Source organism: Leucopleurus acutus, assembly GCF_964270905.1.
Source record: "Leucopleurus acutus genome assembly, chromosome: 8".
Lineage (NCBI taxonomy): Eukaryota > Metazoa > Chordata > Mammalia > Artiodactyla > Delphinidae > Leucopleurus > Leucopleurus acutus.
The window spans coordinates 55,913,323-55,928,452 of record NC_139151.1 but is presented as its reverse complement, the minus strand read 5'-3'; the positions used below and the strand labels follow the sequence as shown (position 1 = coordinate 55,928,452).

General features: G+C 35.5%; 1 protein-coding gene across 4 annotated transcripts in view; it reads left to right on the top strand.

Annotated features, from left to right (window-relative positions):
* EMSY (EMSY transcriptional repressor, BRCA2 interacting) overlaps positions 1–15,130 on the top strand; it is an 80,442-nt gene that overhangs the window by 16,929 nt on the left and 48,383 nt on the right. For all 4 annotated transcript variants that reach the window (XM_082845484.1, XM_082845485.1, XM_082845483.1 and 1 more), the window contains 2 exons: positions 660–919; positions 9,387–9,663. In XM_082845484.1, coding sequence (XP_082701610.1) covers positions 660–919; positions 9,387–9,663 — 537 coding nt within the window. The remainder of the gene's footprint in view (positions 1–659; positions 920–9,386; positions 9,664–15,130) is intronic.

Sequence of the window (15,130 nt, the reverse complement as noted above, 5' to 3'; positions counted from 1 at the left end):
GAGGAGACATGAATTCACTTTGCTTAGAGGAGTAAGGGAAAGCTTCACCGAGGAGATGGCTTGCAGGATCATGATTGCTGGATGATGAAGAGGTCATTGAATGTATGTGGTGTTCCCCAAAGAACAGTAGTATATAGAGACTCCAGATGGATAGAATATGTGATAAGGTGGCTTTGGGGAATGGTGAGCAGTTTAGTGTGCCAGGATAAGGTGGGTGGAATAGGGTATTGTGTTCTTAGAAAGATATGGGACCTTGAATGATAAATGATTTTTTGCCTCATCTTGTAGGGAGATAAAAACTACTAAAGGATTTGAGGCAGGGCATTGGCTTTATTAGATGTGTGAGATTTTTATAGCTGGTAGTAGGATGAAGGGTAGAATGGAAGTGGAGAGATTAGAAGCACGTACACCTTTTAGGAGGTTGTCGCTAAAATACAGGCAGAAGATAAGAAGGCCTGACATGGCCATAGGGTTAAAGAAAAAAGGGAAGGCATTCAGAGACAGCTTCCCTGAGGGAGGATTGATAGAACTTACTGTCTGACTGGACATGAGGCAAAGGGAGAGGTCAAGGATGACTGATGATGCAATGATTTAAAAATAAAGTATAAAATACAAGGTTATATTGCTATAAATGTAGCAATATTGTCACTGCCTTACAGGTGTTAGCTGTTCAGATGAAGATGAAAAACCCAGAAAACGAAGGCGAACAAACTCTTCTAGCTCCTCCCCCGTTGTCCTAAAGGAAGTTCCAAAGGCTGTTGTTCCGGTCTCAAAGACGATCACTGTACCTGTGAGTGGCAGTCCTAAGATGAGCAACATCATGCAGAGCATTGCCAACTCCTTACCGCCCCACATGTCTCCTGTGAAAATAACCTTCACCAAACCATCAACACAGACAACAAACACAACAACACAGAAGGTACGTGGTGGAGGGAGTCTGTCTGCCAATTGCTGTTTTTATCTCTTTCAGTCAATATGATTCAGATTTAACAAACATGCACTGAGTGCTTACTATGTGCTTGGCATTATGGTGGGAATGTTCACATCTCTTTCTTTAATTCTGCACATAAAGCTTTGGGTTAGGTATTATTATTTCACTTTTTGTGTATATTTTTGTATATGAGGCTCAGAGATGCCAAATGACTTGCCTAATATGACACAGCTAGCAGATCTTCTAAGACTTTCATTATATTTTACCATTGTGATTCCATTTGGGAAATAATTAAAATATAAAGGATTCTTTCAGCCTGTATTTGGATAACTTTACCTTTAGGAACTTAGTTCTTATATTTCCAGAGTAATGAAGTTGTCAGAGTTAGGTGTTTCACAGACGAAAGGAAAGATATGATTAAGTGAATAATTGTTATCTTCTTTTTAATTCTTAAATGCTATCATTAATTCATTTCTAAACTCTTCTGTCAGTATGTTCAAATCATCAGTATTCTGTCAATTTTGTTATTAGAGCCCTCTACTTGCCACACTGATCTGGATGCTGATGGTACCCTAGGCTTGTTATATACCTCTGTGTCCGAGATCTCCCTTCACTTTCATTCTGATCTTCCTCTTTCTTGGTTTATTTACTGATTTACTGGAGCATATCTTCCAGTAGCTTCTTGGTATATGGGTGGGATGGAAAGTAAAGTTTTTAAGACCTTGTATGGTAGACTGAAAATTTCTTTATTCTACCCTCCTACTGTTTTGATGTAAGTTTAACTAGGTAAGTATTCTAGGTGAGAAGTCATTTTCCTTGAGAATTTTGAAGGTATTGCTTCATGGGCTGTTGGCTTCCAGTATTGCTTTTGAGAAGCCGAGTAATGCCATTCTAATTCCAGATCCTCTTTTTCTCTTGGAAGAAGTCAGAGTTCTGAAAGTTCAAGGTAATTTTCCTTGGTGTGGGTCTTTATTTTATCCATTGGGTTACATACTCAGTGGCCCCTGTTATTCTAGAATAACACTCATAGAATAACACTCATATCCTTCCATTCTGGGAAATTTCTTGAATTATTTCTTTGATTGTTCTCTGTCCTCTCTTTTTGGATCACCTGTTATTCTGGATGTTGAATGCCTAGATTGATCCTTTAATTTTTCAGTCTTTCTCACCCCCAATTTCCATTTGTTTGCTTTTTCTACTGTAGTATAGTAGTTAAAAGCCTGGATTTTAGAACTAGACTTCCTGAATTTGAATCCCATTTTATGCTACTTACTAGCTATGTGACTTTGGGAAAACTAAACTCTAGACCTAAGTTTTTCTCTTGTAAAATAGGGAAAATAATATATCTATTTTATAGGGTTTTGGGGTGTAAATAAATGAGATAATAAATACAAACCAGTAGAACAGAGCCTAGCACATAGTAAATGCTCTGTAAGTATTATTTTCTTTATCTTTTAACTTTATCCTTCATTACTTCTCTGGAATTTTTCAGTTTTGCTATCCTATTTTAAATTTCTAGTAACTCTGTCTGGTTTTCTGAAAGTTTCTTTCTTTCTTTTTTTTTAAAATAGCATCCTGCTCTTTCATAGTCACTATGTTCTCTTTTCTGATGATATTCATGATAATTTTTTTTGATGTTTTCTTCTTTCATGTTTTCTCTCTTACCTGTAAATTTCTTTTATTTTTTCATTTTATCTCTTCCATTTCAGTTTCCTTAAATGCTGGTTGTGGAAACGGACACTAAAAGCTGACAGAAGGCTCTGTGTGTAGGGTGGGACATGCTGACTTTCATTGTAGGTTGAGCTAGCTGGGCTGTTTTGTTGATGAACACCCGCCACCCCTTTACCTCCACCAGTTGTCATTCTCATTAGGGCTTTTTCATGGACTGGACAGTTTCCTCAGAGAAGAATCTTCCAGTCTTTTGCCTACAGTAGTAAGCCTGTCTGCTAGTATTTTGGGAGTAAAGGCAAGGAGTGGGCTGGATAGTCTCATCATTCAGTATATAGACTTTACCTAACCTCTCTGTTTTCAGCATAGCACCTACCTGCCTCTGCCTGGTATCATCAGATTCCTTTGGATTCAATCTCTCCCTCAAGAGAATAAGTTTTAAGTCTTCCTTGAGGATAAGGGAGGATAGCTGGGGCTCTTAATGCTGCTTAAACAGATTTTCAACTAATTTACATCTTTTTAGTCCCACTTTTATCCCCACTTCAGAAGTATCTGGTGTTCTCAAATTACTGAGTCTTTCTGTGGTTCTCTGAAAGCTGTCTTGTTTTTTCTTCTGTTTGCTGTCTTAGGTTTCCACTTTCTTGAGTATGCTTGATCAGTTACTACTTGTCTGTTTGTTTTCCACTTTCCAGAAGTTGATAGCTATTGTCTCCTTTCCATTTTGACCTTATGGGTTTATGTGCCTCTTCTAAAAAATCCCTTCATACTGTTTTAGAGGGATTTTGGGGAAGGAGTAGAGATGAATTCTTGTTTTCAATAGACGGTCTTTCCTACTTTTAAATCTTCAGGTTCATGATAATTTTCATTTAAAGAAACTCCTTGAGTTTATTGGAAATATGTCATTATATAATATATAAAAAATTACAATTTTCTTAACAAACTAGAAATGACAGTGAGTTGATCTGTGTAATATAATTCTAGCTTCAGTCTTAGGATGAGGCATTATAGTTTAGTGTTAAAATCAAGTAAGAATTTTTGTAGTCAAAGAGGCCTGGATTAGAACCCCAGTTCTTCCAGTATGACCTGAGATAAATTAGTCTTTCTAAATCTGTTTACCCATCTGTGAGATGAGAGTAATGCCAATTTTATAAGGCTGTCGTGAGGATTAAATGGGATTGGGTATTTTAAAGTACAGCGTAATGTATGTACTCAGAAAATGTTAGGTCCCTTCCCTTGCAGGTATTTTATGGAAAGCAGTGTTACCTAACTTTATGAACTTTCCAGTCTTCTTTGGTAGACCTATATAAAAATATTTTAATAGAAGGGGTAAACCTATAAGTGAAGTCAGTGAACTTTAAAAATAAAAATTAATTGCAGTGTTGAGAATGTGCTGTTCCAAATAATGAATTTATCAGTTCACTGAAGCTTACCCCTTAATATATAGAAATTGACTATTTTTGGTGATTTCTTAAATGTTACACTGCACATAATTTTTGTATTTAATGACTCCAAGGTAATCTTTCTGAATATCAATTTTTATATATTATTATAATATTGCTTTCTGGGCGAGCTGTATATTAGGTGTCTTCAGCCTGCTATACTCTAAGAATTTTTAAATCTACTTTTGTAATTTTTTACTACCTTCTTTGCTGGATCTATTTTATCAGTAATTCTTCTCTCTTCTCCCCCTTCTCATCTTCTCTTTTAATTTGATATTTGAGAAAATAATGCAGCAAAGTTATAGCTAAAAGAGTACCCATCTCAAATCCATGTCCTTTTATTTCCTTATTCTGTTTTGCTTGTAACTAGTTGACATTATATTTATTTATTTCCTATTTCTCCCATAGAGTATAAATTACTGAAGGTAGAGACTTTGTCTTATTCATTACTATTCCGTAATGTTTAGAATAGTGCCTGACATGCAATAGGTGTTGACTAATATTTGTTGAATGAATGAATGAATAAATGAATAAGTATATCTGGTTCCAGTACTGGCTCTCCACCTCTCTTGAGCCTCAGCTTCCTTATAAAACAAAGATAATAATAGTGCTTACTAGATAATTAAATGAGATGATTCATGGAAAGTGCTTAACATAGTGCTTATGATGAGTGTTCAGTAAATGTCACCTAACATTATTAACTTTCCAATCTTCTTAGTTGACCTATGTAAAAATACTTGTAGTAGATGGGGGCTCACCTGTAAGTGAAATTGGTGAACTTTTTTTTTTGATTCACTGACGTTACCATATTTTAATTTTTTCTTTTCTTCTGAATTGTCAGTTGAGAGTGGATGGTTGAGATTGTCAGACTTGTAATGCTCATAAGAGGACATATTTATCTCCAAAGTCATATATGAGTCATACCATGAGATTCCAGGCTCAGAACCTTAGATTTGTCCTACTGTGTTTAAAAAATAAACATTTAAAACAAATTAAATTAAAAATAAGACTCATTCAGGGCTTCCCTGGTGGCGCAGTGGTTGAGAGTCCGCCTGCCGATGCAGGGGACACGGGTTCGTGCCCCGGTCCAGGAAGATCCCACATGCCGCGGAGCGGCTGGGCCCGTGAGCCATGGCCGCTGAGCCTGCGCATCCGGAGCCTGTGCTCCACAACGGGAGAGGCCACAACAGTGAGAGGCCCGCATACCGCAAAAAAAAAAAAGACTCATTCATTCCACAAATATTTGCTAAGTATCTATTATGTTCTAGATGTAAAACTGTACTCTTACTTCATGTGTACTCAGTGCCATTACTTTTGTTATTTCTTGGACAAACTGAGTGTGGGTAGGACTAATAGATATTCTTTGGGATTTTTTGTGTGTTTTTTGTTTTCCTTTTGCTGGATAATTGGATTTTTTTTGAAATCTCTGTAAGGCTGTTGCCATTATACATTCACCTTGGATTTCTCACAAATCATATGGAAGTCAACTTAGGAAATTACTTTAGTTAAAGTTACTTTTACATTAAGTATAATTACTTATGAATTTGTGGACTTGATTCAAATTCAAGTAGGTCATATATTTTCAGGGTAGACAAATTTCCACCTGTGTTAATGTGGTGCCTTCATTTTGAGTATAACATTGGTACAACACTTATATAAACAAAGCAACAGAATATAGCTTTATGCTTTCACATGCTTGATTGATATTTTTCATTTTATCCTTAGGGTGCAAGTCCCAGCACTCTTAAGGAGTTTTTGTGAGTGCTAGAAGGTCAGTAATTTGAATTATGGCCTGAATAAACACTGTTTGGTTCACTTGGTTTCAAAATCCCTTTGTTTCCCTTGTTGTAACATGTAACTAAAGTGCAAGTAAATTTTCTTCAAGGTGGATCTCTAATTTTGGATAACCCCTTTTCAGATCAGAAATTAGTTTGTAGATTGAAATCTCAAAATATGTTTTATCATTTGTACCTATAACCTAAAACATGCTCTCAAAGACTCTAGATTTATTTTGCTGAAGTTATTGTCTTAATGTTAGAAGTCTACATGCATACTCTAGTTCTAAAATGGCAAATGTTTGACCCAAGTGTGAATGCTTCCCCTTCCCTACCCATGACAGAGATTGTTTATTAACTGTGGCCTACTTTCCTGCCAAGCCTTGGTGAATCCTCAGCTGTGTCACAGAGTCCTTATAAAAACTGTACTCTAGGAAGGCACTACTATTAGTTCAGAATTGGCAAATATGAAACCTACTTGCTATTACTACTCTTAATTGGCTTGGCTGTGCTAGTAACTGTGAGCTCTTTGGATTCTCAAGGGTATCAGAATTTGGGAAAAAGATATATAAAATTTTTTAATGAAACAAAAATAGAGTACATTAAAATAAATTTCCAGTTTGATTTGATCTATAACACCTTTACTGATATCCTTCTAACATTTATTAAGTAGTAATAACAAGATACTAATAAGTACCATTTGTGAACTGCCAAATATTGACCACCTGCTATGTGCCTAGCACTATGTTAGATGCTTCACATCATTATCTCATTTAATCCTTATAATGATTTGCAAGGTAGGTATTATTATCCCTTATTTTATAGATGAAAATTGGAACCCAGAGATTTTAACATGTCCAGGGCCCTGCCATTTGTTAGTGGCAGAGGCAGGATTCAGCTCAGGTTCATTTGACTCTTAACTTCTGGTCTTTTTGCCATATTAGTCTACTTCTTGGTTTATATGATGGCTGATGGTTGTGTTTGTAATAGTGCTATATATGTGTTTACTGGTTGAGTCTATGTAGAAGTATGCCGGTCAACTCTATAGAGGTGTTTGCTGGTCAAGACTTGTATGTCTCTCTTGACTCCTCAGATAATCAACAAACTCCTTAAAGTAATGGACACATACTTAGAATTCTCTAACACTGAAATATATAATTATAATGATATAATCAAAGCTTCTTTGAGATGTCAATACTGAGTACAGACATACTCAGTAAGTTTGACTGACTGATTTAATTTCAGAACTTCTTTAGGACTGATACAAAAATGCAAAAGAATTTCCCCCTTAAATTGTTTGGATTTTTCAAAACAATTTTCTCTCCTAGGTAGGTGAAAATAATTTTGGTGAAAGAGGAAGAAGACACTCTGTGTTGTTTGGGGGTATCATTAAACTACCATTATACTTGCCCAGAATAAAACTGATACTACAGATTTATAAGTAATTTTTGTGTTCTCAGCTGTAAAATGGGGATAATAATAGTATCTCTGTCATAGGATTGTTGGGAGATTTAAATAGGCCAATGTGTATTAGCTCTAGGAGCTAATCTTGTTTCTGTTCTTTTCCTCAACCCTGCCATTTCCATACATCAAGTCCTGTTGACTCTACCTCTTAAGATAATCTGAATCTGATCACTTCTCTTTATTTTGACTACTAACACCCCAGTCCAACCAGCCTCTACCATTTCTTGCCTAGTCTACTGCAGTGGCTTCTTTACTAGTTTCACTGCTTCTGCTCTTACCTCTTACCACATAGCAGCTAGAATGATCTTTTAAAATATAAATCAAGTTTTGTTGTTTCCTTACTTAAAATCCTCTCATGGCTTCCCATTATACTTAGTATAAAACTTAGATTCTTTACTCTGGTTTACAAATTTGATCTGGACTCTGCTTACTTTTGCAACCCCTCTTTACCCTATATGCTTTTGCTACACTGGTTCTGTTTTCTGTTTTTAAATACATCAAGCTAATTCCTACCTTAGGTCCTTTGCCCCATCCTGTTCTCTCCGTCTGAAATGCTTTGTCCCGTATCATCTACACTTTTCTAGTCATACTGGCTAACCTTGAAGTCTCTTTCCTGCCGCTTTTTTCCTTCATTCTGTGTATCTATGAGCAAATCCTGTTGGTTTTACCTTTAAATATATTCAGAATCTGTTCACTTTTCATCAATTCTACCACAAACATTTTGGTCATTGAAAGAGCCTCCTAATTTGTCTGCCTGTTTCTACTGTCTCTCTGCCCTGCTGTACTTTTCACCTAGCAGATCAAGTAATGCTTTTTTAAAAGTACTTTATTTTTTAGAACAGTTTTGGATTTATAGGAAAATTGAAAAGATAGTACAGAGAGTTCTCATATACCCTGTATTCAGTGTCCCCTGTTCTAAACAATTTATATTAGTATGGTACATTTGTTACAATTAATGAACCGATATTGATGCATTAATATTAACTAAAGTCCATGGTTTATTCAGATTTGTTTAGTTTTTACCTATTGTCTTTCTCTGTTCCAGGATACCACATTATATTTCTCGTCATGTCTCCTTAGGCTCCTCTTGGCTGTGAAAGTTTCTCAAACTTCCTTGTGTTTGATGACCTTGACAGTTTTGAGGATTACTAGTCAAGTATTTTGTAGGATGCCCCACTACTGCAATTTATCTCATGTTTTTCTCATGATTAGACTAAGGTTATAGGTTTTTGGAAGGAAGACCACAGAGATAAAGTGCCATTTTCGTCATAACATGTTGATATGCTATCAACAAGATCTTACACCACCTAGTCCCCCATTACTTTGCTAAATCTGTCTCCTACTGCTCTCTACTTTATAAATTTCAATCCCGTTCATTAGGGTCCTAGAGGTTTCTTGAACATACCAAGCTTGCTTCTGCCTCAGGGGCTTTGTATTTGCTACTCCTGCTTCCATTGGATGCTCTTCCTCTAGGTGGCAACATGGATCAACCCCTACTTCTAGTTTCTGCTTAGTTGTCACCTTATCAGAGAGATCTTCATTGAATGTTTTATAAAAAATCATGCACCACTTCCATTTTCTTTTATTTCCTGCCCTGCTTTATTGTCTCTTCCATTTATCTCTACATGACATATATTTACTTTTTTATTTGTTTATTGTTTTTCTCCCCTTACTGGAATGTAGCTCCATGAAAATAAGAACTTTGTCTGTTTTGTTCATTCCACTATCCTCAGCCTCTAGAACCATGCCTGGCACATAGTAGATGCTCAACAAATATTTATAAATGAATGACTATCCAAATTATTTTCTAGAAAAATTGTGCCAATTTATACTCCCTAAGCAGTATATTGAAATGCTTACTTTACTTGATCTTGTACAGCATTGAATATTGTCTTTTAAAATGTTTGGTTGGTAAAAATTGTTTCTTTTAAATACATTTTGATGATTACTAGTAAAGGAGAGCTTTTGTATATTTTTAGTTGTAAATTTCTTTTTCTTGAATTCCTTCATCACGTTTCATAAGCTATTTTTAAATTGTATGTAACTGTGAGTCTAGATACATTAGTAGTATGGTAGGTACATGAAAATAACTTATTTTATCTTCCTTAGGTTATTATAGTGACCACATCACCAAGTTCAACCTTCGTGCCCAACATTCTCTCCAAATCCCATAACTATGCAGCAGTCACTAAGCTTGTACCAACATCAGTCATTGCTTCCACAACTCAGAAGCCGCCAGTGGTTATAACTGCTTCACAGTCCTCTCTGGTCAGTAGTAGCAGCAGTGGCAGCAGCAGTTCTACACCATCACCTATTCCTAATACAGTTGCAGTAACAGCTGTGGTTTCTTCCACACCATCTGTGGTCATGTCAACAGTAGCACAAGGTAAGTGGTAATTCATCAGGTAATTCTGTCCCTGTGTTTATGGGAATTTCTTTCTTTTTAAATATTTTAATTTTATTGGAGTATAGTTGATTTACAGTGTTGTGTTAGTTTCAGGTATAGAGCAAAGTGATTCAGTTATACATATGCATATATTCATTCATTTTTAGATTCTTTTCTCATATAGGTTATCACAGAATATCACAGAGTTCCCTGTGCTATACAGTAGGTCCTTGCTGGTTACCTATTTTATATATAGTAGTGTGTGTATGTTCATCCCAAGCTCCTGATTTATCCCTCCCCGCAACGTTTCCCCTTCAGTAACCATAAGTTTGTTTTCGGTATCTGTAAGTCTCTTTCTGTTTTGTAAATAAGTTCATTTGTTTTTTTTTTTTAAATTAGATTCCACATGAGTGATATCATATGATATTTGTCTTTCTCTGCCTGACTTACTTCACTCAGTATGAAAATCTCTAGATCCATCCATGTTGCTGCAAATGGCATTATTTCATTCTTCTTTATGGCTGAGTAATATTCCATTGTATATATGTACCACATCTTCTTTATCCATTCCTCTGTTGACGAATTTAGGTTGCATTTAGGTTGCTTCCATATCTTGGCTATTGTAAACAATGCTGCAATGAACATTAGGGTGTGGGAATTTTGAAGAAGACTTCGTGGGTGTGTTTGTATGCTTTGGGTGTGAAGGTACCATCTGTTATATCAGAGATTACCACTTTCCCTCCCCTAGTTTGAGAATGTCAAGATAGTGGGTTACTCAGTTTCCTTACATTAATATCCTTACTTTGAGTTTTTTTTTTCAAATGCACAGTACCTAGTCACCTAGGCAATTATGTAGGTTAAATCTTGTCACCACAAATTTCAAAGGCATATACAAATATCTGTAATATAATGAAATTTTTAAGTGAGGAACTTGAAATTATTTTACTATAGGTTTTTTCAGAAGAAACATTAAATATACAACCTACAACCTCTTCAAAGTAAGTTACCCAATGATAAGAAGTAGGGGGAAGAGGATGATTTCAAGGACATGCCATTCACCTTTTCTTCAGGCTTCTAAATTTTTCTGTATGGGAGGATGATGGAAAGTATTGAGAGGAACTGAGGCTGAACTGAAGGACAATTGCTGCTTAATAGCAGAGGAAAGGAAATGTGGAAACCTCAGTTCTATGTTAGCTTAAATCACTTGAGCTCTCTTCCAAATCTTTGTTTTCCTCTCATATGAAGAGCAGATAGCACACTGTCAGAATTTTCTTTTTATAGTGTTGGTAAGTCTTAAGATGGGAATCAGAGGGAGCCATTTATAATACAGAATTCATAGCCATGATTGTAGTCTTTCAAAGGGAGCACAGAAGCAATATAGAACAGTATTTAGTGTTCATTTTCATTGAATTTTACTTGCACAATATATAGCTTAAGATAGGCTGAGACTTGGAAATATCCTAGTTTATGAACTAGTGGTGATGCAGGCACTCAAATAGGAAAACAGTGTTTTTCATAATTGCTTTAGTAATTTTAGTGTGTTCCATATAACTGTTAGCAAGGAAGAGGTTACATAGATGCAGATGCAGTCAGTATTCATTCATTCTGCAGGTCTAACTGGTAGGATGTGAGAGCATCTGTCCTTTTCTGTCTCCAATACCCATTTAATGTCTCAGTCAATGACAGGAAATAGTAGGCTTGAAATTTTCTTTTATTTGTTACCTTAAGTAATTTAAATAAACCATTCCAGCCTTTCTGTTTGTACAGCAGTAAACTACAACATAGTATTATTAAAAATAGAAATAAGTTTTATATAGAAAATCTGTATAAATGTTGGTTGCAAACATGATCCAAATTCACCATTTCCAAATTTCAAGGTGATGAGAGAAGGAAAGACCACCTGTTTCCTCACCTGACTGACCCCTGTATCAAAGTTATCATCCATTGATAGTTGTTCCCTTCTAGTGCTCATCACACAGTTTGCCAAAGTGTTGCTGTAGTAGAAGGATTACTGTTCTTCCAAGGAAATTGTTATTATTTGAGATAAGAGGGGTATCTCTCTTAGTTACTATCGAAATATTTTTAAGCAAAATGAATATTCCATGCTTCTGTTTTTCATTCTTATATTTCTCCAACTATCTTCTGAATCTCTTGGGAACTTATGACTTCCCTATTTTCTCCTTTGTTTCTTAGCATCCTGTATCTCTTTGAGTCCTACGTCATTTTAGGGGAGCTAGACATCTCAAAGATTTCTCTTAAATTCAATACAGCATGAAAGATGTAAAAGTAAACTATCTGAATGTAGATACTCAAGGAAACTATATGATTATTTTGGGGTCTTGTTTGAGATATTTAATTTAGATATAAGTGCTAAGGAAATTAAGCCATTTTCTTTTAAAAAGGTAAATGTTAGTGGAAGTGGTAATATATAAACTGCAGTTGTGATTCTGACTGCAGGGCTTCTTTAGCAGCTCTTGTGTGGGTACCTAGGGGACAAGGGCATTCAGTGTCTGCTTCTGTTGGGGACTAGAGACAGACTGTTTTAGAGCTGATGTATCTGTCTCTGGTTAGTCTTATAGGGGCAGCTGGTCATAGAGGGGAAGAGTCTTGGTAGCAATAACTTCGTGGCTAACTCCATGTTTATAAGTGTAGAGATGGTTCCAGAGGTAGGGAGTAGGGGGATTGTGTATGGTTGGCTCATACAGGAAGTCTTAAATTCTACCAATTAGAATGCTTATTCTGAATTGGTCATCCACGAAACAGGATAACTGAAATTTTCTTTTTTATTATGGAAAATTCCAAACACATAAGTGGATAGAATAGTAAAATGAACCCTCATTGTACCCATTACCCAGCTTCAAGGATGAGCAACACATCATCAGTCTTGTTTCATCTGTACCTGCTATTTTCCTCTACACATCAGTGACCCGGAATATTTTGAAGCAAATCCCAAATATCATATAATTTCAGTTATAAATACTTCAGTATGTATCAAAACTCACAATACCACTATCACATCTAGAATTTTTAACAGTTTCTTCATATAATAAAATATTTAGTTAGTATTCAAATTTCCTTGATTATGTCATAAAAGAATTTTTTAAAAGTAAGATCTAAATAAGGTCCACACATTGATATGGTTATATCTTTTTTAACTCATGGGTCCCTCTTCTGTTTTTTTCTTTTCTTTTCAAATTATTTGTTGAAGAAATCAGTCATTTTTCCTGAGAGTTTCCCGTAGTCTGGGTTTTGCTGATTTTAATTCCCATGGTTTAACAAGTTCTCCTATTTATTATTTTTTTATTAAATTTATTTATTTTATTTTATTTGTTTTATTTTTGGCTGCATTAGGTCTTTGTTGCTGCACACGGGCTTTTCTCTGGTTGTGGCGAGCGGGGGCTACTCTTCCTTGAGGTGCGCAGGCTTCTCTTGTTGTGGAGCACGGGCTCTAGGCATGTGGGCTTCAGTAGTTGTGGCTCACGGGCTCTAGAGCGCAGCCTCAGTAGTTGTGGTGCACGGGCTTAGTTGCTCCACGGCATGTGGGATCTTCCCGGACCAGGGCTCAAACCCATGTCCCCTGTATTGGCAGACGGATTCTTAACCGCTGTGCTACCAGGGAAGCCCCTCTCCTGTTTATATTTCCATAAAACTGGTAGTTAAATCAAGAAACTTGATCAGATTCAAGTCTGATTGTTTTTGGAGATATGGGGAATGAACGTTCGATAAGTGGTATTCCTGATGTGTACCTATAAGTGTATTTAAGTGTACTTCCTGTGCATCATTTTAGGAGGCACATGTCTGGTCTCTAATGATATTAACATTAATCGGTAGATATAAGTATTACCAAATGTTTTTATAGCTATTGGTAATCTTTCCCTAGATCATTATTTTATTGGTAGTTGCAAAATGAATTTTATCTTCATTTTCTTCATTTATTAGCTGGAATTCTTAAAGAACTTTAACTTACTACCATGGGTTATCCTGAGGTACAGTTCATACAGGAATTATTTCTGTTTATTTATATGTTTTCAGATAATGAGATGGTTCAGTGACCAATAAGATTTTTGTTCCCCATATCATTAAGATTTCTGATGTCTGTCAATCCATCACAGATATTCTTTTGGTGCTCAAATTGTCCAATCTGTTGCAGTGGGAGCCTCTTCAAGTTGGCTTCTAAATTCTTTTGACACAACCACAAAAGACAAATTGATCAAATTTTCCTTTTTTGGGCGGCATCTATTTGTAGTATCAGTTATTGAGAGGAGTGTAAAAACCTCCAGCTGTAATTGTGGGTTTGTACATTTTTCCCTTTGTCGGTTGTTGTCACATGTATTTTGAGCTCTGTTATTAGGTGTATGCATGTTTAGGATTGTTGTATATTCTTGATGAGTTGACTTCCTTTTTATTATGAAACATTGTTGTATATTCTTGATGAATTGACTTCCTTTTTATTATGAAACATTGCTCTTTTTCTCTCAGTACTCCTTATTTTGGTGTTTACCTTTTCTGATATTAATGTAGCTACTCCAACTTTCTTGTAATTAGGGTTTGCATCATATTTTTCATCTGTTTACTTTTAACCCATCTGTGCCTTTGTATTTAAAATACATCTCTTATGAACATTGTATAGTCAGGGCTTACTTTTTTATCCATTCTGACCATCTTTGCCTTTTAATTGAAGTGTTTAGTCCATTTATATTCGATATAATTATCAATATGATTGAGTTTAGGTCTACTATCTTAATAATTGTTTTTTATTTGTTTTCTGTATTCTTTGCTTTCTTTTCTCCCATTTTACTGTCTTCTTTTGGATTTATTGAGTTTTTTAAGAAAAAAGATTCTATTTTATCTCTTACACATTGGCTTATTGCTCTACTTTTTTGTTCTTTTTTAATAATTGCTTAGGGTAGGGTTCTCAACCTCCACATATGGACATTTTGGACCAGATAATTTTTTGTTATGAGGGGATGACTTGTGCATTATAGGATGTTCAACAGCATTCCTGGCTTTTACCTACTAGATACCAGTAGCACACCCTCCTGTCATAACAATAAAAAATGTCTCTAGTGATTACCAAATATCCAGGGGCAAAAGGGAGAGCACAATTGCCCTGGTTAAGAACTCAGCTCTAGAGCTTACATTATACATTGTAAATTGTAACAGTCTGTCTTCAACTTCCCATATTGTGTTAGAATCTTCGAATAATACACTTCTATTTCTATTTCTGCTCTCTCATCCTTGCACTCTGGTTATCATACATTTTAATTATATATATCATAAACCCCACATTGCATTGTTACTACTTTTGCTTTAAACAGTCAATTTTCTTTTAAAGAAATTACGGAAAGGTGGGGGGGGACTCTTTTATATTTACCAACCTCATGTACTTTTCCTACTCTAGTCCTTGGTTTAGCCATTTCTCTAAGGAGCCCTGATTCATTTTAGTGGAAAGTGATAATTAGAAGAA